The sequence below is a fragment of the Engystomops pustulosus genome, chromosome 4, assembly GCF_040894005.1.
Source record: "Engystomops pustulosus chromosome 4, aEngPut4.maternal, whole genome shotgun sequence".
NCBI lineage: Eukaryota > Metazoa > Chordata > Amphibia > Anura > Leptodactylidae > Engystomops > Engystomops pustulosus.
In genome coordinates, this window is record NC_092414.1 from 158,477,536 (window position 1) to 158,504,709 (window position 27,174).

The following is a 27,174-nucleotide window of genomic DNA, read 5'->3' on the forward strand; positions in this document are numbered from 1 at the left end:
AGCGTTTGCCTCGAAGGATCAGGCTAATCAGGCATGTCATGAAAAAGGCAAAGAAAAAATTGTTTTGATATGTAAAGCATTTCCAAAGATATCATCATTTAAAGAAGCCCAGAACTGCAAAAATTGACCTGGACTTTCAGGCATCAATGACCATCAGTTGTGAAGGGGTTAATATGAGCTCTGATTTATATTCATTGCCTATAGTAACCAGACAGCTTATGTGTGGGGCAGTGGCGTAACAACCGCCGTAGCAGCCGTAGCGGTTGCTACGGGGCCCGGACGTCTCAGGGGCCCGGGATGGACGGCGGAGAATTTATCATTGAGTGCCGTTATCCCGGGCCCTCTCTCCCTGATGACCGAGCGATACAGCACAATAACAGGCGCCCGCTCTCCACACTGTAATGGGGCTCCGCCTGCTGTGCTGATCATGCCCGCCCACCTGTACGGACCGAGCCCACTCTCTCGCCCGCCCACAAACTTCTCACGCCGCTGGAGCAGAATCCTGCCCGCCCCCGCTGCCTCCGGTACTCCAGTCCAGTGATAAGTCCACCTCCGTGCTTTCGGCCGCTGGCCGACATTCCCACCCGCGCATACCTCCGCTCCCGCCCCCCACACTCCGCCGCTCCCCCCGCTGCTCTCGCTCTCGTAGCTCCACTCCACCCAACCTAAGCTCCCGGCTCCGACTCCGCTCCCGCGGTCCTGGCTGCACTCCCCCCAACGAAAGCTCCCGCTCTGACCCCGCTCGCGCGGTCCTGGCTGCACTCCCCCAGCCCAAGCTCCGAGCTCCGACCCTGCTCCCGCGGTCCCGGCTCCACTTCCCCTAACACAAGCTCCAGGCTGCGACCCCGCTCCCGCGGTACCTGCTCCACTCCCCCCAAACTAAGCTCCCGGCTTTGACCCCCTCCCGTGGTCCCGGCTCTCAAACCCCCCCTTCCTCGCTGCTGGGCTGCTGGTTCCCGGCTCCGACCTCGCCTTCCCCCGCTCCCGACTCCCCCCCCCCCCCCAACCCTCGCTTCCGGCCTGAAACCTCCACCGATGGACAAGGCAGCAAACTTACCAAGACCCCAAGACCATAAAAGAAAGTTAATGGTATTTTATCTTTGCATATATAGATGTATGTGTGTGTATATTTGTATGTGTGTGTATATATATGTATGTGTGTATATACTTGTGTGTGTATATGTGTATATGCGTGTGTGTGTATATATGAATGTGTGTGTCTGTGTGTATATATATATATATATATATATATACTGTATATGTGTGTATATTTGCTATATGTATGTGCAGTGTGTGTATATGCTGTATCAACAGTTTGTATATGTGTATATATGCTGCATGTATATGCTGTATTTGTAATATTAACCAGGACTTCTATTTTGTACTACATGGCGGTATGCTGTATGCATTTTATACTAGATGGGGGGGGGGCATGTATGCATTTTATACTACATAACGGTATGCTGTATCTTATTCTACATGGCGGCAGGCTTTATGCATTTTATTCTACATGGTGCTACCCTGTATGCATTTTATTCTACATGGGGGTACGCTGTATGCATTTTATTCTACATGGTGCTACCCTGTATGCATTTTATTCTACATGGGGGTACGCTGTATGCATTCTATTCTACATGGCGGCAGGCTTTATGCATTTTATTCTACATGGTGCTACCCTGTATGCATTTTATTCTACATGGGGGTACGCTGTATGCATTTTATTCTACATGGCGGCATGCTGTATGCATTTTATACTACATGGCGGTACTCTGTATGCATTTTATTCTACATGGTGCTACCCTGTATGCATTTTATTCTACATGGTGCTACCCTGTATGCATTTTATTCTACATGGGGGTACGCTGTATGCATTTTATTCTACATGGTGGCAGGCTTTATGCATTTTATTCTACATGGTGCTCCCCTGTATGCATTTTATTCTACATGGGGATACGCTGTATGCATTTTATTCTACATGGCGGCATGCTGTATGCATTTTATACTACATGGCGGTACTCTGCATGCATTTTATACTACATGGCGGTACGCTGTATGCATTTTATACTACATGGTGGTACGCTGTATGCAGTTTATGCTACATGGCATCACGCTGTATGCATTTTATACTACATGGCGGTATGCTGTATCTATCTTGTACTACATGGCAGTATGCTTATGCATTTTATACTACATGGCGGTATGCTGTATCTATCTTATACTACATGGCAGTATGCTTATGCATTTTATACTACATGGCGGTATGCTGTATGCATTTTATACTACATGGCAGTACACTGTATGCATTTTATACTACATGGCGGTACACTGTATGCATTTTATACTACATGGTGGAACACTGTATGCATTTTATACTACATGGCGATATGCTGTATGCATTTTATACTACATGGCAGTACGCTGTATGCATTTTATACTACATGGTGGTACACTATGTATTTTATACTACATGGTGGTACGCTGTATGCATTTTATACTGCATGGCGGTACGATATGCTTTATCTATCTTATACTATATGGTGGCACGCTGTATGCATTTTGCATTTCTTTATTTTTACACCAAACCAATATGATGGATCTGGTCCTGACATTCCCTGATATAATACTTATATGGGGGGGGGGGGGTGGCGTCTCTCTATGGCTCGTCTCAGGCAGCAGACAGGCTTGGTACACCCCTGTGTGTATATATGCCTGTATGTATGCATATATTCCTGAAAGTATGTGTATATATGCCTGTATGTATGTATATATGCCTGTAAGTATGTGTGTGTGTATATATGCCTGTATGTATGCATATATGCCTGTAAGTATGTGTATATATGCCTGTTAGTATGTGTATGTGTTTATATATGCCTGTATATATGAATATATGCCTGTAAGTATGTGTGTGTGTATATATGCCTGTATGTATGCATATATGCCTGTAAGTATGTGTATATATGCCTGTTAGTATGTGTATGTGTGTATATATGCCTGTATATATGAATATATGCCTGTAAGTATGTGTATGTGTGTATATATGCCTGTATGTATGAATATATGCCTGTAAGTATGTGTATGTGTGTATATATGCCTGTATGGATGCATATATGCCTGTAAGTATGTGTATGTGTGTATATATGCCTGTATGTATGTATATATGCCTGTATGTATGTGTATGTGTGTATATATGCCTGTATGTATGTATATATGCCTGTAAGTATGTGTATGTGTGTATATATGCCTGTATGCATGTGTATGTGTGTATATATGCCTGTATGTGTGTATATATGCCTGTAAGTATGTGTATGTGTGTATATATGCCTGTATGTGTGTATATATGCCTGTATGTGTGTATATATGCCTGTATGTGTGTATATATGCCTGTATGTGTGTATATATGCCTGTATGTGTGTATATATGCCTGTATGTGTGTATATATGCCTGTATGTGTGTATATATGCCTGTAAGTATGTGTATGTGTGTATATATGCCTGTATGTGTGTATATATGCCTGTATGTGTGTATATATGCCTGTAAGAATGTGTATGTGGGTATATATGCCTGTATGTGTGTATATATGCCTGTATGTGTGTATATATGCCTGTATGTGTGTATATATGCCTGTATGTGTGTATATATGCCTGTATGTATGTATATATGCCTGTATGTATGTGGGTATATATGCCTGTAAGTATGTGATTTCTGCATGGCCCCCCTTCCCCTTCAAAAATATATACATATTTGTACAGACATGATTATAAAATCACATGCATTTACACAGTCATATATACACACATTTATATATTATACACACACTAGTGCACATTTACTAAGGGCTGTGCGCCACTTTTCTGTCAGACTTTTCTGTGGTGCATTCTGTCAGGACAGTGCAGGGGGCACCAGATTCATGAAGAACGTGCGGCAGAAATCCTGAATCTCACACCCCCTGCACACTACACAGGACACTGCACATAGTACACACTGCACTGTGCTTAGTAAATGTGCACCAGTGTGTGTATAATATATAAATGTGTGTATATATGAATGTGTAAATGCATGTGATTTTATAATCATGTTGGTACAAATATGTATATATTTTTGAAGGGGAAGGGGGGCCCCATGCAGAAATCCGCTATGGGGCCCAGCCTCTCCTAGTTACGCCCCTGGTGTGGGGTAATATGGATAGATAGATAGAGACAGACAGGGAGACAGACCGTTATAGAGACTGATAGATATAAATTATTTTTTGTTAACCCATCCTATTTTGTTATAGCTGAGAGCAGTCATTTACTATCCCGGGCTGGCAATGACGGGGGCTACAGCTAGTATTTCATATAGGTGCAGCACACATGCGGCACCATACCGCTCCGTAGCCCGTAGAAAGATAGGACATGTCCTACATTTCTACGTGATACTGCACCGTGCGCTGTATATTCCTATGGAGTGGGGCCAGGGCGAGCAGCGCTCAACCCATACTCCTCTCCGTAGCGCCGATATATGCCGCCCGCCGTACTACGGTACAGAGGGCATATATTGTGTGCATGTAGCCATAAACCAGGTACATAATAGAAATCCTCCAACCTTGCAGTTTGCTGGTACCAGGTTTTCCCAAAAATAAGGCAGCGTCTTATATTAATGTTTGCTCCTTAAGCAGCACTAGGTCTTATTTTTGGAAGAAACAGGATATTATAAAGATGAACTAAAAAGCTACAGGAGGGACCTCCATAAAAATCTCGAATGAAGAAAAAAAAAATAGTAGATCATAAGGATGGGAGTGTGAGGTTCATCCATAAAAGTGACCTCAGTGCATTTCTTTATCCAAATACTTGTAAATGTTTTGCCCTTAATTCATTTACACACATGTATTTATTTGTAATCCTATTACTATTGTGTGATTATACTTGATGTGTGGACTGTGCATGATGGCAACAAGCAACACCCTGTTCCTTCTCAGAAGAGGGGCCTGCGCACTATGACAATAGAGGTTTGAGAAATCATTGTGTGCTCAAAGTTTGGATTGTGACTGGCAAGTGCCTCCCTCCTTCCAATGGTTGGAAGGGGATCCAGAATCAGAGTAAACTTTGTACCAATTTTAGTCCCGTCATGAATAAGGTGAAGACTTCTCATGGACTAAATGCCGAATTATTTAGTGTGTGGACAAAGGCATTTTCAAAAACAGCGTAGAATGGGTTATTTACACCTGTCACCTGCTAAAAATGACATTCCTGGTGACAGGTTTGCTTTAAAGCAGGGGTCTCAAACTCAATTTACCTGGGGGCCGTTGGAGGTAGATTCTGGGTAAGGCTGGGCCGCATCAAGTTTTCCACACAAAATGCGCTTACAAAATATCATTATTCAGATTCAAATGTCACGGCGTCTCCCAGTGCAAGGAAAGCCCCAAGCTGGGAGACGTGTTTTCTCTATGAACGCGTCCTGTGTACCGAGGGGTCCCAAGCTCCTACCGCACTGAGCCCAGTCAGGGACACTCCATTCCATAAAAACTCCTGTACAAAAATAATTTTTTTTATTTGCCGGCAGCCATCGCTGTGAAAGCACCCGCGATCGGTGCTAGCACTGATCGCGGGTGTTACCGGTAAGCAGTGGCGTAACTAGAGTCCTCTGGGCCCCAGGGCAAAATTCCCAACAGGGCCCCCCCCCCAGTATGCATAAAAACATTGAACACCATCCACCAGTAGCAGTAATCAATGTCCCCCCCCACCACCAGAAGCCATAATCAATGTCCCGCCTCACCAGAAGCCATAATTAAAGTCCCCCCCCACCAGTAGCCATAATTAAAGTCCCCCCCAGCAGTAGCTATAATTAATGTCCCCCCCTCCAGCAGTAGCCATAATTAATGTCCCCCCCACCAGTAGCCATAATTAATGTCCCCCCCAGCAGTAGCCATAATTAATGTCCCCCCCAGCAGTAGCTATAATTAATGTCCCCCCTCCAGTAGCCATAATTAATGTCCCCCCCAGCAGTAGCCATGATTAATGCCCCCCCCCTCCAGTAGCCATAATTAATATCCCCCCAGCAGTAGCCGTGATTAATGTCCCCCATAGGTAATATCCCCCCAAATTTCCTAACTTTCACCTATGCCCCCCCAAATAGAAACAGGGCCCCATATACTTAAGCAAGATAAAAAATAAAACTCTTACCTAGTTATCCCGCTCCTCTTCGCGCTCTCTCTTCTGCAGATCGGCGCAGGCGACGGCTGATGACGCGTCTGCCAGGTCAGGTGCCGGGTCATGGACCTCAGCAGACCCGGCGCAGGCAGACGTGTCGGCGTCTATGGATGCGATGGGTGGGACGGCCGCTGAGGTGGGTGGGACGGTGGGCGGATCGGGGGCCCGTTCTTATTTTGAATTGGGATAGCTCCGGGCCCTCCCTGATCCAGCGCACGGACCAGATACAGAACAGTCCGTGCGCTGTAACGGGAAGGCCCGCGGCTGTCACAATTTAAAACATCTGCCCGCTGGGCTGCGCCGAGTTATCAGCGCAGCGCAGGGGTCAGGTGCGGGCCTCTGACTGACCATGGGCCCGGTCTCAGTCGCGAGCCCTGCGACCGCGATCGGTACGCCACTGCCGGTAAGCCTTTGCTGCAATATGCAGCAAAGACTTACCGGCTGAGCCCTCTCCATGCAGCGCGACCAGGTGGGGGCCACAAAATATTGTCCCGCGGGCCGCAGTTGGCCCGCGGGCCGCGAGTTTGAGACCCCTGCTTTAAAGGGATGTTCACATTATAGCAAATTAATGCAATTCAATGATAAAAAGTAAAATTTTCCAAAATACTTTCTGTATCAATTCCTTACAGTTTTCTGGATCTCTGCTAGCTGTCATTCAATTGAAAACTTCTAAGTTTACTAGTAGAGGACAGAAATGTGACCATGGTCACACAGGTGCACGGCTCATTATAACACACAGCTGTGATTACTGTCTGTGGTATAATGAGCCATGCACCTGTGTGACCATGGTCAGATTTCTGTTCACTAGTAGTAAACATACAAGCTTTCCAAAGAATGACAGCAAGCAGAGATCTAGAAAACTATAAGGAATTAATACAGAAAGTATTTTGGAAAATTGTATAACTTTATCATAAAAAAATTGCCGAAATGGGAGTACCCCTTTAAGTTTCCGAAATTTTCTTTAACTATTAACCAATGCAAAATTTGTGAGGATTGCGGTACAGCACCTCTTCCAACAAACAGCTGTTGAGTGGAGGCTTTTTGATTCACTTCACACATCCCCCCCCTGCAGTGTGTCTGACACATCAGTGAGCCTCTGACACCTTGCTAGCAAGACTGCCTTTCACTCTGTAATCTCTGTTGAATTCAAACAGGAGAGACTTAAAGGGAACCTGTCATCAGAAATTGACCTAATATACCACTGGCAGTATGTTGTCAGAACAGCTTCTAGATGATGTTTGTTTGATGACCCAGCATGCTGGTATCATCCAGAAAATCTACTTTAAAGTTAGATATATGTAAAGTCAGGGAGGTGGAGAGTTTAACATTGAAATCAAGCTCCCCCGCCTCTGATCACCTCCTACCATGTGATCGACATCATGCACCGGACTTCAGGAGATCTGATCAATGATGTCCCTGGATGCAGGACCATCAATAACAGTAAAGAGTCATTTTAAGGCAGGGACAGCTTGACTTCAGTGTTATTGCTCTCCACCTCCTTGACTTCATAAAACCAATTTATATTCAACTTCAAAGTTGATTTTCTGGATGATGTCACTGCACTGGACCATGAAAGAAACATCATCTAAAAGCTGCTCAGCTGCTTGATAACATACTGCTTGGGGTTTACTAGGCCAATTTCAGATTACAGGTTCCCTTTAAATTCATGGTAAGTGGAGAAAGTAGCACTCTCCTCTCAGAAGATACTATTGAATATAGGAAATAACGTCTACTATTGAATAATGTAAAGTTTGTTGAAAAGTGAATTACTATTTAAGTAGAAGAATGTTACTTTGGCTTTGCTACTTTGTACTATGAATCCGCATTGCCCAGTGATTGCACGATGATGCCATTTTCCAATCACCACCAACCTCTTTCAGTAAATAATTTATGACAGAAATAATTTTGTTTTGTTTGCATTAATTCTCACATTATATGCAGTACAAGTTTACAAAATAATGAAGACAGCATATCTAAAATCATTCATTTATTAGGTAAGGAGGAAATATCACTAGTATTTACATAGTGCAAATAGTTATTAGTCCAAAATAAACAATAAAAATAGAATTATCCTTCATACAGAAAAAAAACCTTCATATTTTATTAGGAAAAATGTGTTCCGTTATAAGGATCACATGCAAATTTGTTTACCTTTTCACTAGGAGAAAATTGTTAACAAGTAAATACGTCATGAAGAATTGGGGTGGAAAGTGGTCAGTACAGAGCACTGCGGGCATATTATTCACACTATACATAATATATATGTATGCTTGTGAAGAAAAAGATTAAAAACAAAATAAAAATTTCAGGACGCAAGTACAAGCACAATACTCACATACTGCTCTCAGAAACGTAAGCGAAGCATGCCGAAAATGAACATAAGGGACGTACTTGGCACTGTCAAAGGTGTTACACATACATTGTACTTCTTATCGTAATATTTAAACATTTAAATGGTTTAATAAAGAGTGGCACAGATTCACCAACAATGTTACAGGAGAGTTCTAGTCATATGTAAAAAATATGAATTAAACGGTTAAGGTCTGCATCATAATTATAACCTCAGCTCATGATCATTGCCTAAAATACAAATGAACAGGATCAAACAAGCACGAGTTTGACTGGTCTCCATTTGTAAGAAAAATATTTTATATTTAAAAACTAACTGAGCCCCTTTGTCAAAGAGGAGAAATAATCTGCATCTACGTACCTTGATGGGTATAGATTATCCATACAGTAGTTGATGGTGATTTCTAGTGTCCCGTATTCTCAATGTGCTGCATTGACTAAGGATACTCACATGACTTTACATGGTCCGCTAATCTCAGACACACAAAATAGAATACTTTAACTGCGCAAGTTGCTGTAAGCTGACAATTACAATGTATGTAATTGTAATGTTTTGTCTAGCCCATGCTTTATACTAGTTTTACAGCTGTAACAGACTGCTAAACCTGCGCCAACAGAAAAATGTGTGGTTGAAATTGGGTACAATAAAATGGCATCTACATCTCTACGTAAAACACATCGCAAGATTACATATTGGTAAGCAATACCAGTAACACTTTAATTAACAAGGGATTATTGTAAGCTGTACTTCACTGGACGTCAGCCCGAAGGTCAATTTCACATCAGCAGAATATGGGCTAGGTTCACATAATTTTGTTTTATATGCCAGGTGATTGCCCAACTAGAGATGATTGGACCCGATGTTTCCATTAGGGTTCGTCCGTCTGACCCGGATGTATTGCCGGATTGGCAGCTGAACAGCTACCCTACCAACTTCCCATGGCTATAATTGGCCGGGGGTTTCCTCCTGGCCAATCATATCCATGGCTAGTAGCTAGGGGCAACAATTTGCCAGATTGGCTGTCCGGCTGCCAATCCAGCAATATGTCTGGGTCAGACAGCCAAACCCGAACCCTGAACAGGTCTGCTCATCTCTAATCCCAACCTATTTGCTAGGTGTATACATAGACATATACTGGCAAATAGGGGCATTCTTTTTTTTCTTCTGTCTTCCACATTGAATACTGTGGAAAACACACTACATTTTTCCATACTACTCCCTCCTTCTGTGCTATGCATACACTGAGTGGAGGCCATTGGAAGTTATGGGGAACACGATGCAAAGTATTGCATCCTTCCCCAGTCTTTGCTGAGCATATGCTCAGAGAGATTCCCACTTAAGTCGCTGTCCTCATAAGGTTCATTCCCCCTCTTAGTCTCAGGGGGGAGGGAGGAACAGGACGACGAATCACCATGTATGTGCATACTCCGTGGTACATGTTTGCTCTGTGTTGAAAGGGACAAAAACAAGATGTGAATGAAGCCTTAGTTTAACCACAAGATAATGACCATACAAACACGATCATAAACCCCAATGATGCTTTTACATGAAAATATTTGACCCAAAATTGGGCCAAGATTTGAAGTCAAAATACAGGTGCAAAACCGAGTCCAAATTTTGTTTATGTGAAATTAGTCTAAATTCAGAGGGCTCACGTACTGCTGCATCTCTATTAAACACTTCATACAAAGAACTGTGCCCTTTTACAGTCCTTAGTTTATAGTTTTTACAAGAACTTCATCATTATATGTCATACCATTATATGTAACGGAAGAAACAGTAGTTAGAACAAACACATTAACTATTAATTTAACTATATACATACAAGACACAGAAAGTTCATCATGTGAAAACAGCTCAATCATGGAAAAGGTATTTATTTTATTCACTACAGAGTGAAAATTTCCCCAAAAAAAGGGAAACGTAAAATCGGCCCTTAGCATACTTCGCCACCCTATTCTCCCCTACAGCCTACAATAAACATCAGGTTGTAGGTGTCTAATATTTACACAACACTGACTTACAGAGGACTAAAGAAGTCAAAAATGTCCTCTATGCTTCTCTAATTCAGCGCTGAACAGCAAAATCCTCGACTTTCTGGAAATTACTACAGGGATATTAAGTCAATAGGCAGGGGTGCAAGAGGTTCTCTCTTAAGACCAACAGTGGCCGAGGGCTGCTGGAGAATAGGGCTACCACTGCCCAAAAGTGGGAACTAAACATTGAGTGGTTTATGGTGCCATTTAAAGGTGTTGTATTGGAACCTCAGAGCTGTGATTCCGTGAACAATGTCTGGAGAGGCCATATTAGAACAAAGAAACTAGTCTGGTAATTTTACATCTTTGTCAACTATTCCAAGGTGTTCTTACCCATGTTGGATAAAGAGGAGTCAACCTTCTTCACGCTAGTTCTTCTAACTTACATTATAAATGGTCACACATTATTTTCCTTTTTCAAGATAAAGAGGACATTTGGTTCAGAGTCAACTGTGAAAACATTGCCTAACTAAATACTGCCGCCCATTAGGATCAAGAATTAGTTGAACATTTAGAAAAATGTAGCGAAAGCTGAATGTTCTGTATAAAACCCTGTCATTTCCACAGGCGAGACAGCACTTGAAATGTAAAGGCTTAGGTCTGTCATATAACACTATAGATGAAGATGACCTCACTCCTTATCCTTTGTACTTTCAAGACTTCTTTTTATACTAGACTAGTAGATACATGTGCATCAATAAAACTGTACAATGTTGCCAATTTCCTATAGGCAACTTACAATCAAGCAATGTACATTAATTCTAAAATATTTAAATAAAAAACAGGTATGAATGTATGAAATTACAATATCAAAAGACTAAAGTGGTCAGTAGGATCCTCTACTGATCGCCTATATACATGTATTAGATAATGTTCCTCTGATGGAGAAGAGATATTTATCTCACTCAGCATGGTTTAAGGAAGAGTCATCCTAAATGCAAACACTTATAGGGAATAATAGCAACTGCACGTCACAGATCTTGATTGAAAGACCATGACTACATAAAAGGAACCCTACATGTTTTAGCAAATAAGGCTCACAAAAAAAAGTGTTTGATCTCAAATACAGCCCAAAAAACATTTGTTTGAATAACATCATGAAACTTCTTGGGCCTACCTTTACATGAACGTGTGCATCCATGCTCCTGCATAATCCTCCTCTCTTGCACTAGGGACACTTCTAGAGAAGTCCTTTAAGCCTTATTTAGTAAAATGTAAAGAACTGTTCTGCCTAAGAGCTATAAGAAGACACAATCATGCAGTATTTAACAGATTTTTGTGTGCATTTTAAAAGGGGCTCAAAAAATAAGGTCCCCACTGCACATCCCCAAGATCTTAAGAGTTACAGAGTTTTTCTGTAGTTTGGTCAATGCGAGACGCACTTCCATAGATATCGTTCCTTTAGTCAGATCTGCATTGTGTATGAGGAAAATAAGCTTTAACTTAAATGAATCATTAAAAAATATAGGACAGAAAACTTACAATATGACAAATCCTTATAACAGAATACAACAAAAATGTATGATCTCGTATGTGTGAAATGCTCTATTAACAGATATATGCAATAAATTACTATTAAGTGACTACGTGAAATGTTTGTTTTTGTTTTGTTTTTATCAAGGATGATATCAGGTTCATTATGATTCAATGCACACTCATATGCATACTCCCACCACAATACAAAGATTTCAACACTGTAAACTCAGAGAAATATCTAGTCCCGACCTAACGGTATACTGATGGTGAGCCATTACAATTAATGCTATATCGTGTTTCAGAGAAATCTAAAAGAACAGATGTTATTAATGAAAAATCTACTTTCCTGCAGAACTTCTCTCACATGTAAACACGGCTATTTTTAGACACAAATCAATACAATGTTTTTCATTTGTAAAATGGATTCCATTAAACGTGATATAATCAATGTGATATCCCCCATGTCAGATACCAACGATTATCTACAGGCATCTTACCATATGGAAAGATTATTTGTCACCATTTGTGTATTCATAACCAATGTGGAACAATGGGAAACAACCCAATAATCCGGAAAACGCCCTCTAGTGCTGAAATAAAGTAAAAGCAGCAATAGGTTGAACATTTAACAAATTACCATTTGCAGGAAATCAAGGACAGATGGGTTCACTATTTATACAGTGCAAAACATTGAGATGAACTAGGAATGGGAATGGCTGAAACTCTCCTCTCCCAAAGCAAAGGTGTGCGAGTGGAACAATTCCTGAGTTTCTTTTATTTACATAGAAGTGAGGAGCTAGAGCTCTCTTTTAATGTAGACCTTGCAACACTTTGTGTATGATCTCTGTTCCTTCTGTTTCCTGAAATTAACAAGTCATTCTAGATAGTTTCCACAGTATCCTCCTCACTTTGTTCAATGCTATCTTCCTCAGGACTGTTTACAAGCTGCAGAGTTTCCATAGTCCGCTGGGTCTCTGAAACCCAAGACTCTATTCTGCTGACCGAAATAGGTTCCTGGTGATATTCATCATCATCATCTTCCTCCTCATCATCTTCATCTAGCATGCCAGGCACCAAAGTACTAGTTGTGCTAGTCATGGAGGAATTGAGGACATCTCTACCACTACCATCCCATGACCCTGTTTCTGTACTCTGCTGAGAAGCCCACTCCAGATTGTCATCTGGTTTTACCTCTTCTTTTTCTACTGGAGTTATCTTGCCAGGTTTAGATACTGAGGTAGTGCTACCAGGACCCAAAAGTGGTTTATGGACAATTTTATCGGACTGAGTGTTAACAGTGTGCTGAGATGCCATAGTCCGTACAGAAGAATCTTCATTTTCGGATGCTTCAAGTCCATCAGAAGTTTCCACCATACTTCTCCAATTGGTTTCTACAATAATAAAATGCATACCATGAAAGATTTGTCAAGTATCGCTACCACTTACACAGCACGGCATTATTTGTCAGCTGATCAGCTATGTATACAAGTACTTGCAAATAAACCTTAAAGGGAACCTGTCACCACATTTTTCACAAATACAGTGGCAGGTTCCATAAGACAATCACAGCAGCCTGCATGGACTTCTCTCCATGTATGCTGCTGTGATTTCATGAGATACATGCTTGGTGTACAGTTTTCAAATGCTAAAAAAAGCTAAAGGACCTGCAATGATGTCACTCTGGTCACATGACATTACAGCTGCATACAGAGTTAGGATGGAGAGGAGCTGCTGGTTTCAGCCTGAGGAGGCCACGCCCACCTCTACTCTCTGTAGCCATCCTCAGATACTAGGTAAAACTGTGAAAGTTGAATAAATGAGAATCTCGGGGGAACAATTTTTAGCTAAACGAAAGGTGTCAGTTAGATACTAGGGCTCTATGGGAACCTGTCACTACCTGTATGTGTTTTTTTAAAAATTGGGGTGACAGGTTCCCTTTAAAGTGGACCTGTCAGGTTGATTTTGGACCCTAAACCAACTACAGGTCCTTATGGATGTGTGGTTCATACAGGTTCTAGATCGACCTGTATGAGGGCTGCATGTGGGTAAAATTTAAATAAAAGAAACATTTATACTCCCTTAGATAAGGACTCACATCTGAAGACCCACATCAGCTCCACCTCTCTCGTTGTGGCAAGTGAAGCCAGGATAAGACTGTGGCTTCACTGCACATGTACCAAACCTACATTGCTTGAACAATGAAGCTGCGGTGTACACAACACTGAGGCGCCAAGAGAAACCCGAGGGCAGTATAAAATGTTTTTTTTTTTTAATCATTCAGGGTAATTTGGAACACCAAACCACTGGGTGGTTTAGCGTCTCAAACCACACTGACGGGTTCCCTTGAAGGTAAAAGCTACTTAATGAAAATATATAAACACCCAATGCGCAACTAAAATCTCACCATAATCCTTCTCATTCACTTCTGATATAGGTTCTGAGATGACACTGCAGAATGAGATTGCACTGGCTGCAGAAGGGTTACGTGAATGACCCATGTGGTGTGGGACTTTTTTAACGTTTTTCAAAGCTTCTTCGGCTTGCTCCTGCTCCATTGAGGACACCATATCTTTGTAGGCTTTTCTAGCTTCTTCCGTCAGGGACACCAGGTTATTAAATAAACTCTGGGAGGAAAAAAGTCAAAGTTGTCGTTCAAAACAACCTTTACTATCGCCTTAGATTTTAAGAAGAGTAATCCAGATTATCCAAAATACACTGCATTTAACTATTGTCCTTATATACACATGGGCTATTAAATAAAGGTGATTATATGTCATACAACCATGCTGGAAATACCATCAATAGAAGCTATCACTTCTAAAAGTAGCATCGGAATATAAAACCACAACATAGTTCTACAAAGCAGAGATTAAATATGGTTTTCTTCTGGAGAGGAGAAGAGACCCTATGAAATATAATATTTCATTTAATGTAACATACAAATATTGTGTACAAAAATTGTGCCAACTCAAAATGGATGTAAAAATGCAGTGCAGGATTCATCCCTGGATTGTGCTTCACTACTTCCCCTGCAAATTGCAAGTAGAAAAGTGCAGGCCTTAGTTAACTACTTAGATGCCCCACTCATAGCGACCAAGGGATCTAAGGAAGCTGAAAGAAAAAGGTAAACACTTTGCTTGATTTGATCAGCAACTTACATCACGATCATTGGGTGACATATTGGGTATAACTAGATCTGTTAGAAACAGATTTATAAGTGCTGCATGGTATTTATTCTCCATAATAAAAATGTAAAAAATTATTTTAAAACATTATTGTGGTTCTTAGAATGTAGCAACATAAAAAATAGGCCCCATGTTAAGGGGTTGATGACAGATTGATAGAGAATCACAATGTAAATAATAAATATAATATACATTTATATTGTTCCCCCCCCCCCCCACACACACACACTTACCTCGGCGCCAGAGTAGCTGAAGATACCAACAACACTGACTGGTACTAATTTGTTGACACATCGACCCAGAGCCTTACGTCCCAGGGCAAAGACAAATGGAATTTCTTGCTCTCTCGCCATTGCTATTACATTATAAAGCGCCTCATCCAATCCACCTGGGTAAAAGCACAGATTATTAGCCTACAGCACACTGAGAAATACTACTTATGTACAGGCAGTCCCCGGGTTACATACAAGATAGGGTGCGGAGGTTTGTGTTTAAGTTGAATTTGTATGTGAGTCGAAACTGTATATTTTATAATTGTAGATCCAGACAAAAAAAAATTTGGCCCCAGTGGCAATTGGAGTTTAAACGTTTTTTTGATGTAATGGGACCAAGGATTATCAATAAATCTTCATTACAGACACCTTACAGCTGATCATTGCAGTCTGGGACTATAGTAAAGCATTCAGAGAGCTTCACCAGAGGTCAGAGGGGTCTGTCTGTAACTATGGGTTGTCTGTAAGTCGGGTGTCCTTAAGTAGGGGACCGCCTGTATTTATCATAATGAAGAAGAGGCATTTACAAAATACCAGGCTTAGAATTGCAGGTTCATGTTACATAGATAAATTCAAAGAAAAAATATTGGAGTTGTTTTTTATTTTCCTAAAGATTGACCATAAACTTTGACTTGTGAGTGTCCAACCACTGCTGAAAATAACAGAATTAAAGGGCCACAGAGTACTGCAGCTCAGTTGAATGGGACTGTATTGTAGAACCAGTCATTCTTGTATGTACATTGCTGAGCCTGTGACATTATAAAGGGCTTCAACTGAGAATTGAAGTCTTTTCATTTTGGTGATACTTCGGGGGCCCCAAGAGTGGAGCCCCTCAAAGCGTCCATCAAAGCATAGGAAAGGGTCTTTAAAGGGGCGTTCAAGTCCAAACCCGTTAATAGTTGATTGGATGGGTTGTCCTTTAGCTGTTTTACACTACGGTTGAAGCGGGAAAGGTACCATTTCCCCATACTGCATCAGTCAGAATGACAATTATTAAACTATACAATCAACTATATCCCATAAATAGATTTGGAATGGAAAAAGCCCTTTACCTCTCCAAATGCCAATTTACTAAAAGTCCATCTATTACAATTTAATTACAATTCCAGTAAACAAACCTTTTGACTGGATTTTCTCACAGTTGGGAGAAATAATGACACACTTTATTTTATTTAACTTCATGTGTTTAGTGACTTCTCGCAATCCCATCACCAGTCTCCTTTTCGACTTGGCTTTGATAGGGTCTTTCTGGTAGACGCGCTCTTGGAAGCTAACCAGTTCTTGCAGTAACACAGTTACACATTCATCGATTTCTTTACTTAATACTTGATTGCAGTATCTGTATAACAGTATAACATCAATACATACAGTTATCAAGAACATAATCAAGACAATGCTCTTAACTAAATGTACACTGACACCAAATACATCTCCATCTTTTGAGCATCTTCTTAAAGATATATCATAAGCCAGGTAAATATGAGAAAATATACAAGAAGTTTCTAAATGTATACACGTTACATGAGTAAAACATGGCTTCTTCCTTAATAAAACAGTCCCACACCCATCTAAGGATAATTTCACACGGCAGCGTGGGGGACGTATATATACGGCCGACGTAATTATAATTCCTCCATAGACGCCAATGGGCGCACAGCGCCATAGGGGAGCAGTACAGTGCAATACCCGGGAGTCCCATCTTTCCCCGGAATACAGCGTTGTGCACCATATATCTCTATAGAGAGGGGCGCCTACGTGTGAACGCCGCGCGTGTGTGAATCCTAAAGATGACAAGCGATATTGCAGGTTAACCCAATATCAGGTACAACCCATGGTCAGTTGTGGACTGCATTTGCAGTTATTGGCAGATTCTAAAGTTCACCCGCTATTAACCATTTGCCAGTCATAAGGATACAATGATTAACATCAAGAATCAAAATAAGAATTTTGCACTTACTCTCTGAACCTTTTGCTGTGAATTTTGGTGATGGCAGATGAGGCCATGGGGCTACCTATGCCAGAACTTGCAGGTGATCCCTGAGACACAGGTGTCATGCAGTAGGGAGAGTTTTGACTTGCTGGAGACAGTGAAGTATCACTGGGTGCACTCAGCCCGGCTTCTATCAATAAAAATACAAATTATTAAAGGGAATGCATCACCATTTTTCTTTTTAGCTTAATTAAATCACAGTGAAACATAAGACTCTTGACTTCATCTTCCAATTGTAGATTTCTTTTAAATAATATTCCCGGTCCACGTTTATGGAGGCTGCCCTCTTGTCTAAGCTCTAGTAACAGCAATTAGTGATCTGCTTTAAGCAGCCTCATGGCTATACACAGCAATAATCTGAAGCAGTCTCATTAAGGTCTATGGAGAGTTTTGAAGGCATGCTCTATGTAACTCATATATAGAAAACCTCGCAGAATTTAGCAGGTCTTAATTTTTTATTAATTCCAGTGGTCAGAGTAAAGATTGCAGGATATTGTATTTGTCTTTATATTGTCTTTTATGAAATATATATATATACTAAAGATAGTTACAGGTAGGTACCGGTATATATATATTTTTTATGCAATCTAGTAAGGAGGCTTAAATATGCTGTTATTTTGGTTACCATCTTGAGATGCCAGCTCCTCAGACTGATCATCAGTAAAACTTAAAGGTGCATCCTTCTGTTCATCTGATCCCAGCACATTTGGATCCACCGTCAAACGTCCTTTCTTTTCTTCTCTTTCTTTTAAGATTATCTAAAAGAGGCGTAAATGAAGTTACCTTTTATACAAGTGATGCTTGAAATTGAAAGGGGATATTAATACTGGCCTTATACTTCATGACAGCTGTAAACCCAAAAGAATGCGCTTAAAAAAAAAAACGCCAACTCGTCTTATTCCTTAGTGTAAAAAAAAAAAAATAAACATACGCGTACATATTCCCCTTCCACCGCCCCGCGCACAGTTCCTATTCCTTCTCCTCTTCACTTGAAACAGATTGAGCAGAGACGCATCCATGCACTTAGCCCATGCAAACACTATGACTTCAGCAACAGTGACACCCGCTCTGCTACGATTGAAGAGTTGAAGGAAGAGGAGTCTCAGAGAGCATCGGTGAGTACGTAAGTTTACCTTAACATAGCATTTCATTCGCGGGACAGGCTGCTGCAGGGCGCATTTCATTCGCGGGACAGGCTGCTGCAGGGCGCATTTCATTCGCGGGAAAGGCTGCTGCAGGGCGCATTTCATTCGCGGGACAGGCTGCTGCAGGGCGCATTTCATTCGCGGGACAGGCTGCTGCAGGGCGCATTTCATTCGCGGGACAGGCTGCTGCAGGGCGCATTTCATTCGCGGGACAGGCTGCTGCAGGGCGCATTTCATTCGCGGGACAGGCTGCTGCAGGGCGCATTTCATTCGCGGGACAGGCTGCTGCAGGGCGCATTTCATTCGCGGGACAGGCTGCTGCAGGGCGCATTTCATTCGCGGGACAGGCTGCTGCAGGGCGCATTTCATTCGCGGGACAGGCTGCTGCAGGGCGCATTTCATTCGCGGGACAGGCTGCTGCAGGGCGCATTTCATTTCCGGGACAAGCTGCTGCAGGGCATACAGGCAGTCCCCAGGTTACATACAAGATAGGGTCTGTAGGTTTGTTCTTAAGTTGAATTTGTATGTAAGTCGGAACTGTATATTTTATCATTGTAATCCCAGCCAGAACTTTTTTGGTCTCTGTGACAATTGGATTTTAAAAATGTTGGGTTATCATAAGAACCAGGATTAACACTAAAGCTTCATTACAGGCACCTTGGATAACTGTTACAGCTGATCATTGTGGCCTAGGACTAAAGCACAATAAATTACCAATATCCAGAGGTCCGTTTGTAACTAGGGGTCGTATGTAAGTCGAGTGTTCTTAAGTAGGGGACCGCCTGTATTTCATTGCTGGAAGAGGCTGCTGCATGGGGTTTTTCATTTTTGGGGGAGGCTGAAGGACATTTGGTTACAAGTGTGACAAACGCATTTTCCACCCGAGGCTTATACTTCAAAAATAAGTTTTCCGAGTTATATTTGGTAAAAATAGGTGCCTCGACTTAAGTATATACTTAAGTATATACAGTGTGTTTCAGACCCTGGAAAGCATATATGCTAGTCTTGTTCTATGTGCACATATCCCACCAGTCTTCCTAGGAATTCTACAGACCCATCATCATAAGTTTTCCAAGATCAAGATCATTACAGACTAACCTTTTTAAGTGGAGTTGGACGTTTTAGTTTTGGAAGTTCCTTCTCTTTTCCTCTTTTCATCCGCGGTGCAGTAGAGTCCAAGGGGTTAGGTGAAGCCACTAGTGTCTGGCTCTTTGTAAAGAGATTTCTGTTTGAGTGCTCTTTGGTGTGAAATGGGACGGTACTGCCAACTGGATAAAAAAAACACATACTTTAAATTAGAAAGATCTAAAGAATTACTTTTACGAACTATTGAATATTTTTATATTAACCATTTCAAATTTGATACATTTTCAAAACGTGCTGATTCTAGGAGCAAGTTTCCCTGGTTTCTCATGCTTGATTTAAAGGACACCCTTCTTACCCGAGTTACAGGCGGACCTCTCTGCCCACTGTGACCTCTGGTGAAGCCCTTGTTCCCGTGACCAGGGCTGTGCAGTCGTTAAGTAAAACCTATGACTACGAAATTTCCCGAACTTCAAATCTAACTCTAAGGCCCCTTCCACACTAGCGTTGCATTTCACGTCAGGGTGCAATGCGTGAAAAACTGACGTTTTTGGCTGCGTTTTTGTTCCATTTTTCCTTGGAGTCATTAGCGTTTTTGCGTTTTTCACGCGCGTGTTGTTCGCGTTTTCGGTGCATTTTTCACGCACGTTTTTTTTCAGTCAATTGGACTTTTTCAAAGGGACCATGGTTCGGGAATAAAAAAATAAAAACATCTTTTCTTCACTGTTCCGCGCGTATATTATCTCCCGACAAGTTAGCAGATGTGAAGAATAGAATAATAACAGTGAACACAGTGAACACAGGATCATTTAAGTGAAAAACACAGTAAAGAACACAGTGAAGAATAGATTACAGATGTTCGGCACATCTGCTTACTTGTCGGGAGATATGCGAACAAAATAGCATGTGAAGAACACTATATATGTGTGAAGAAGACATTGTAGATGTATGGAAACATGCTATTTTGTACGCACCGTTCCGCGCGTATCTCCCGACAAGTAAGCAGATGTGCCGAACATCTGTAATCTATTCTTCACTGTGTTCTTTACTGTGTTTTTCACTTAAATGATCCTGTGTTCACTGTTATTATTCTATTCTTCACTGTGTTTTTTAAATTAAATGCGCGATCGCGAGCAGGGGAATTATTCACGTCACCTAGCAACCCATACATTTAAAACGCATTGCACTCGCATTGCACTTGCAATGCTTGCGAGTGCAATGCATTTTTGATGCGTCTCCATAGACTTGAATGGGGCACGTGAAACGCAAAAGTAGAGCATGCTGCGATTTTGACGCGCGTCAAAACAAACGCAAGCACGCGCGTGCAAAACAACGCAAATGAGGAAAGACCCATTGGAAACAATGGGACAGAGAACAATGCAAGTTCTGCGCATCAAAAGCACGCGCAGAACTCGCGCGTGAAAAACGCTAGTGTGGAAGGGGCCTAACTCCACCAAAATGGTCACCGGGAGAGCAGGGGTGCACACTCTGCGCCAACAGGCCACATGCAGCCTGTCAAGCCATGAGTTACGGTCCGCACCCTTTTGAATATCACTGAGCCAATGAGTCCAAAGAGCACTTCCATAACTGATTGAGGCCGGGTTCTCACTGCTCCAGAGTTCCCTCCTGCCGCCGTTCCGCTCTGTGTCCCGACACTGGTCGTATGCATAGGGGTCAGGACCCAGAGCAAAGCGTCAACAGGATAGGAACCAGGTGTGATAAGTGCTTGTCAACTGTACTGTACTGTACTGCCCCCGGATCATCTCCTGCCGTTCCGCTCTGTGTCCTGACACTGGTTGTATGCATAGGGGTCAGGACCCAGAGCAAAGCGTCAACAGGATAGGAACCAGGTGTGATAAGTGCTTGTCAACTGTACTGTATTGCCCCCGGATCATCTCCTGCTTCTGGCACAGTTCTGCTCCAGGTCCCGATGCAGCCGCGTGTTACCAGCACAAAACACAGACTAGAGCAGCACATGGAGGAGAGAAGAAGCTGCAGTGTGGCGCAGGGAGAAGAAATTAGAGGATTTTTTTTTGTCTGCTCTGGGGAAGTCTCTAACATTAGTAGTTGTATGCTCTGGGTTCTCCAGTATTTTAAGCCTGCTCTGGGGTCTGCACTTATTTTCTGTTGTGAATGCAGTATTTGGTTTCTGCAGCATTTACAAGTTCTGGGTGCTCTGTGATTTTGATCGTAGATTTCCTTTAAACTTCAATAAAAGCATGTACGGATATTCTGCGTGAGAGAGGAGCTCTACTGTGGCTGCACTCTCCCACAGTCTGTTCCCATGTGTGAGGTGAGTGCATCCTTTTTCTCTTAACTCTTGGATTTAGAGGCATCTTGTTTACTGCAGCAAGGACTGCAGAGAAAAGCTTTTGTACACATCCAACCTTGCTCCCTTCTTCTCTACATTTACCCCTATGGGACTCGGACTATTTTGGCCTTTAGGACGCGGTCCCATTTTTCAAATCTGCCCTGTGGATCCAGGGGATTTTGAGACTGTTTTCTCGTGACACATTGTACTTCAAATTAGTTTAAAAATTTGGATGAAATCTTTTGTGTTTAGTTATGAAAAAAACTAAAATTTGGCAAAAATTAAGAAAAATTCTTTATTTTCAAAATAAATTCTCTACTTTTGATGCAGATAGTCATAGCTCCCAAATAAATAAATAACTTACATTTCCCAAATGTCTGCTTTATGTTGGCATGGTATTTTAAGATTCAACATATTTTACTATAATGTTATGAGGCTCAGAATTTGGGTGCCATTTTTCAAATTTTTTAGAAAAATCAGTGAAACCTGTACAGGCAGTCCCCTACTTAAGGACACCGGACTTACAGACAACCCATAGTTACAGACAGACCCCTCTGACCTCTGGTGAAGCTTTCTGAATGCTTTACTATAGTCCCAGATTGCAATAATCAGCTGTAAGGTGTCTGTAATGAAGCTTTATTGATAATTCTTGGTCCCATTACAGCAAAAAAAATGTTTAAACTACAATTGTCACTGGGGCCAAAATTTTTTTTGTCTGGATCTACAATTATAAAATTTACAGTTTCCACTTACATACAAATTCAACTTAAACACAAACCTCCGGACCCTATCTTGTACGTAACCCAGGGACTGCCTGTATTTAGATGGACCTGCTCAACTTTTAATGGACTGTGAGAGGCCTAAATAATAGCTAAACTCGAAAATTACCCCAAAAAACAAAGAATAATAATTTATTTTTTGTGTAAATTCACACAGAAATATTTAAGCACTTAATATTATGTGCTTTACTGCTACTATGTGAGAATTTATTCACATGGCAACAAAATGATGGTAATTATTCCTTTTTTTATTATTTATCTTCTTTAAAGAGGGTCTTTCATATATATTTTACCATTTTATAATATATTATATAAGCCCCAAAAATGTCACTTCCCCATAAAAACACTTAAGTATAAAAAACACAAATACACAAAAAACCCCCGCCCCACATATTTGGTATTGCCGCATCCGTAAAAATCTGTATAATAAAACAGAATGCCACTTAAATATTAACATAATGGAAATGGTACGCCAACACAACATAAATACAAACGCTTCATAAACACAACGCAAGCACCAAGTAAATGTAAATACAAAGTAAAAACTGTGTAATTACAAGTGCCTCTGTGCAAGCGCCATGTCCACGCAAATGCCACACAACCGCAAATGTAATGAAAATGCCATGTTAACATAAAGGCAAATGAGATGTAAGCACAAATACCAAGCATCATTATTGCATAAATGGAATGTAAATAAACGGTCCCATTATGGAAACTATGCCGCTCAACGTATGAAAAAGCACTTTAAAGAAGTGTGTTTAACCCTTTAGGGTTTTTTTAGGGGATAAAACAAAACGGAGGTGCAGTCTACAAATTGTAATATTTTTTGACAATACATTCATTTGGGATGGAAAATGAAACATTTGAAATAGATTAACCCCTTAAGGACGCAGCCTGTTTGCAGGTTAAAGCTCGCAACTTTTTTTTGAAATTTGACCTGCGTCTCTTTATATGGTTATAACTTTTGAACACTGTTACTTATCAAAGCGATTCTGAGATTGTTTTTTCCCCACATGTTGTACTTCATTTTACTGGTAAATTTTGGCTGATAAGTTTTGCGTTTATTTACAAAAAAAAGAAAAAAATGATGAATTTTTAGAAAAATTTGCCATTTTCGAAATTCAAAATCACCGCGTTTTCAGGCAGATAAATTTACCACCTAAATAACTTGCAGAATAACATTTCCCATTTGTCTACTTTACATTTTCATAATTTTTGAAATGTTTGGATAATTTATTTTGACGTCACGCGGCCTACAAATCGAATAGCGATTTTCCGTATTTTCGGAATTGACTATTTTGGGGATAAATACTGTTTGAAATCAAATTTTACATATTTAACAACAAAACCCCCTATATAACCAACCCATTTTCAAATCTGCACCCCTCAAACTATCAGAAACAGCATTTACAAAGATTGTTAACCCCTTGAGATCTTCCTAGTAATTGAATCAAAATGGCGGTGAAATTTAGAATGGTCAAATTTTGTCGGTTATACGTTCATTTAGTCCTAAAATTGACACATTTCCAAAAGATAAAAAGAGAAAACTCACCATAAAATTTGTTCTACAATTTCTCCTGAGTGCAGCGACCCCCCACATGTGGACATTACTTGTGTTATGGGGGCACAGCAAGGCGCAGAAGGGAAGGAGCACCCTGCAGCTGCCAGGATTTTAGTTTTCTGGTTGCCCCCTTTTGAGGGCTATAACATTTTCGCTTTTCCGTTATTTGGGCCATGTGATGGCATTTTTTTTGCGGGACAAGATGCTTTTTCCAGTGTTACCATTTTGGGGTTGGTATCACCTATTGTTGAAAATTTTGGAACTTTTTTTGAGGTCATGAGTAGAAAAGCATCAATTCTGTACTGGATTTTTTACTTTTTTTTTTTTTGTGTTCACCGTATAGCCTAATAATCCTGTTATCTTTATTCTATGGGTCGATACGATTACGGGGATACCAGACATGAATATTTTTTCTTATGTTTTACTAAATTTGCCAAATAAAACCCTAATGTGGGGAAAAATCTATCATTTTTGCATCGCTGTCTTCCAAGTGGCATAACATTGTTACGTTTTTGGCTACAGAGCTGGTTGATGGCTTGTTTTTTGCGGGACATGTTGTTCTTTGCAACAATATCATTCTGGAGTACATATGTTTTGTTGATCACTTTTTATTGCATTTTTAGTGGGATATAATAGGTAAAAATCATAATTTTTGGCGGGTTTTTAACGTTTTTTTTTTACGGCGTTCATCATATGGGTTCAATAGTTATTTAGTTTTATTCTATGGATTGTTACGGACGCGGTGATACTATATATGTGGGGTTTGTGTTATGATTTAGACTTTTTTGAGTGTTATATGTCTCTTTATATGTTTTGGGGCTTATGGGCATTTTTAGTGATTTATAAAGTAATTTTTTATTGAAAAACATTTTTTTTTACATCTGATTGCTTGTTCTTGATAATACTCTGCAATACTAATGTATTGCAGGGTATTATCAGTGCCAGCCTATGCAGATGCATAGGCTGACACTTTGCCTTTAAGATGACGTCACAGACGCCATCTTAAAGGTAAACCCTCCAGGCTTCTCTGGGGTCCCGATCGGACCCCAGAGGTGCCAAAACAGCGATCGGCCCCCCCGAAAACGGTGCGGGGGGGCCGATCGTGGGGTAAAGACCCCCAGAAGGCATGTTAAATGCCGCGGTCGCGTTGACCGCGGCATTTAACGGGTTAAACACCCGCGATCGGAGCCCACTCCGACCGCGGGTGTTAGCCGGGGATGTCAACGGTAGATTACCGTTGAAATCCCGCGGCTAACGATGCCGGTTCGGCTGCTATACAGCGCTGAACCGGCATCGTCTCTGCGCAGTAGCTGTACTGCGCTGAGCGCTATTCGCGGGACTCAGCGCAGTACAGCTACGGCGCAGAGCGCTAAGGGGTTAAATGAAAAAAGGATCCACAAATACCCTATATGTGGTGATAAACTGCTGTACGGGCGCACAGCCGGGCATAGAAGTGAAGGAGGCGCCATCCAGAGCAGATTTGCTATGTCACATTGTACAGGTTATAACTTTTTTTTTTTTTTTTTATGTAGACCTATAGGGGCTTATTTTTTTGCCAGATGAAATGAACTTTGTTCTCTGTTACATAATTTTGGGGCATCTATAGCTAATTGGTGAGATTTAATTAATTTTTTGTTGGTGGAGGAAATGAAAATCAATTTTTTGGAAGATTTTTTTTTTTTTTTGGGGGGGGGGGGGGGGTTGGCTGTTTACCAAACCATAAATATAGTATATTATTTGTATTCTATGGGTCGCCACTACTAAGAATATACCTTTTCCAAATTTTACAGAATAAAAAGTCATTTGTCGAAAATGTTAATTTTACCATCACGTCTTTTCATATGTATAACTTTTTTTTTTGGCTGAAAAATCTGGTTAAGGGCTTATTTTTTTGCAAGAAGCGGTGTTCTTTTAGATTGTGTAACTTTTTTTTTAATCAATTTTTAGAGCATTTTTTAAAGGGTATTAATTAAAAATTATCTTTTTTTTGTGGTTGTTTTTCTTTACGGGTTCACTTGGTGGGTCCAATAACATCTCGTTTTATTATTAGGATTGTCACGGATACCAAATATGTGGGAGTTTTGTGTATTTTGAGGGTTTTTTTCGTCGTTTACCGTGCTGGTCCGGTAACGATTCTGTTTTATTATACAGATTTTTACAGATGCGGCAATACCAAATATGTGGGCGGGGGTTTTTTGTTTATTTGTGTTTTTTATACTTAAGTGTTTTTATGGGGAAGTGACATTTTTGGGGCTTATATAATATATTATAAAATGGTAAAATATATATGAAAGACCCTATTTAAAGAAGATAAATAATAAAAAAAGGAATAATTACCATCATTTTGTTGCCATGTGAATAAATTCTTACATAGTAGCAGTAAAGCACATAATATTAAGTGCTTAAATATTTCTGTGTGAATTTACACAAAAAATAATAAATTATTATTCTTTGTTTTACTGGTATGTGGACAAAAAAAAATGTAATGTAGATCGGCACAGTTCAGGTAGGGTGCAAGTTTCAGTAGACCAGACTCAATATATCCAGACATATTAAGCACAGGGAAGCAGAACTCAACGGAAGTCAGAAAATGTATTCACTCCTGGTGGAGGGTGCAGCGTTTCAGCCTTCTATAGATCACCTAAGAGCCATAGGCACCTGTATTTTTAATGTGAAGTTTCTCAAGTGAAGTAGTCAACAGTTATTACACTACCACTTTTTATCCTCATTATCATTAAAAGTGACGTTTTATTTTTTTTTTGTCCGGATATGGGCATTTTTCTGCGCTACCGTAGGTGGCG

At 40.8% G+C, this 27,174-nt stretch overlaps 1 protein-coding gene across 1 annotated transcript in view; it reads right to left on the reverse strand.

The window, feature by feature from the left end:
* Positions 1-8,157: 8,157 nt before the first annotated feature.
* The window catches only part of SECISBP2L (SECIS binding protein 2 like), a 43,902-nt gene continuing 24,885 nt past the window's right edge, over positions 8,158-27,174 (reverse strand). Inside the window, exons 12-18 of the mRNA XM_072148258.1 lie at positions 19,738-19,907; positions 18,120-18,252; positions 17,462-17,624; positions 16,623-16,843; positions 15,466-15,620; positions 14,452-14,671; positions 8,158-13,438 (exon numbers count right to left, since the gene is read on the reverse strand). Coding sequence (XP_072004359.1) covers positions 12,927-13,438; positions 14,452-14,671; positions 15,466-15,620; positions 16,623-16,843; positions 17,462-17,624; positions 18,120-18,252; positions 19,738-19,907 — 1,574 coding nt within the window. The 3' untranslated portion in view covers positions 8,158-12,926. The remainder of the gene's footprint in view (positions 13,439-14,451; positions 14,672-15,465; positions 15,621-16,622; positions 16,844-17,461; positions 17,625-18,119; positions 18,253-19,737; positions 19,908-27,174) is intronic.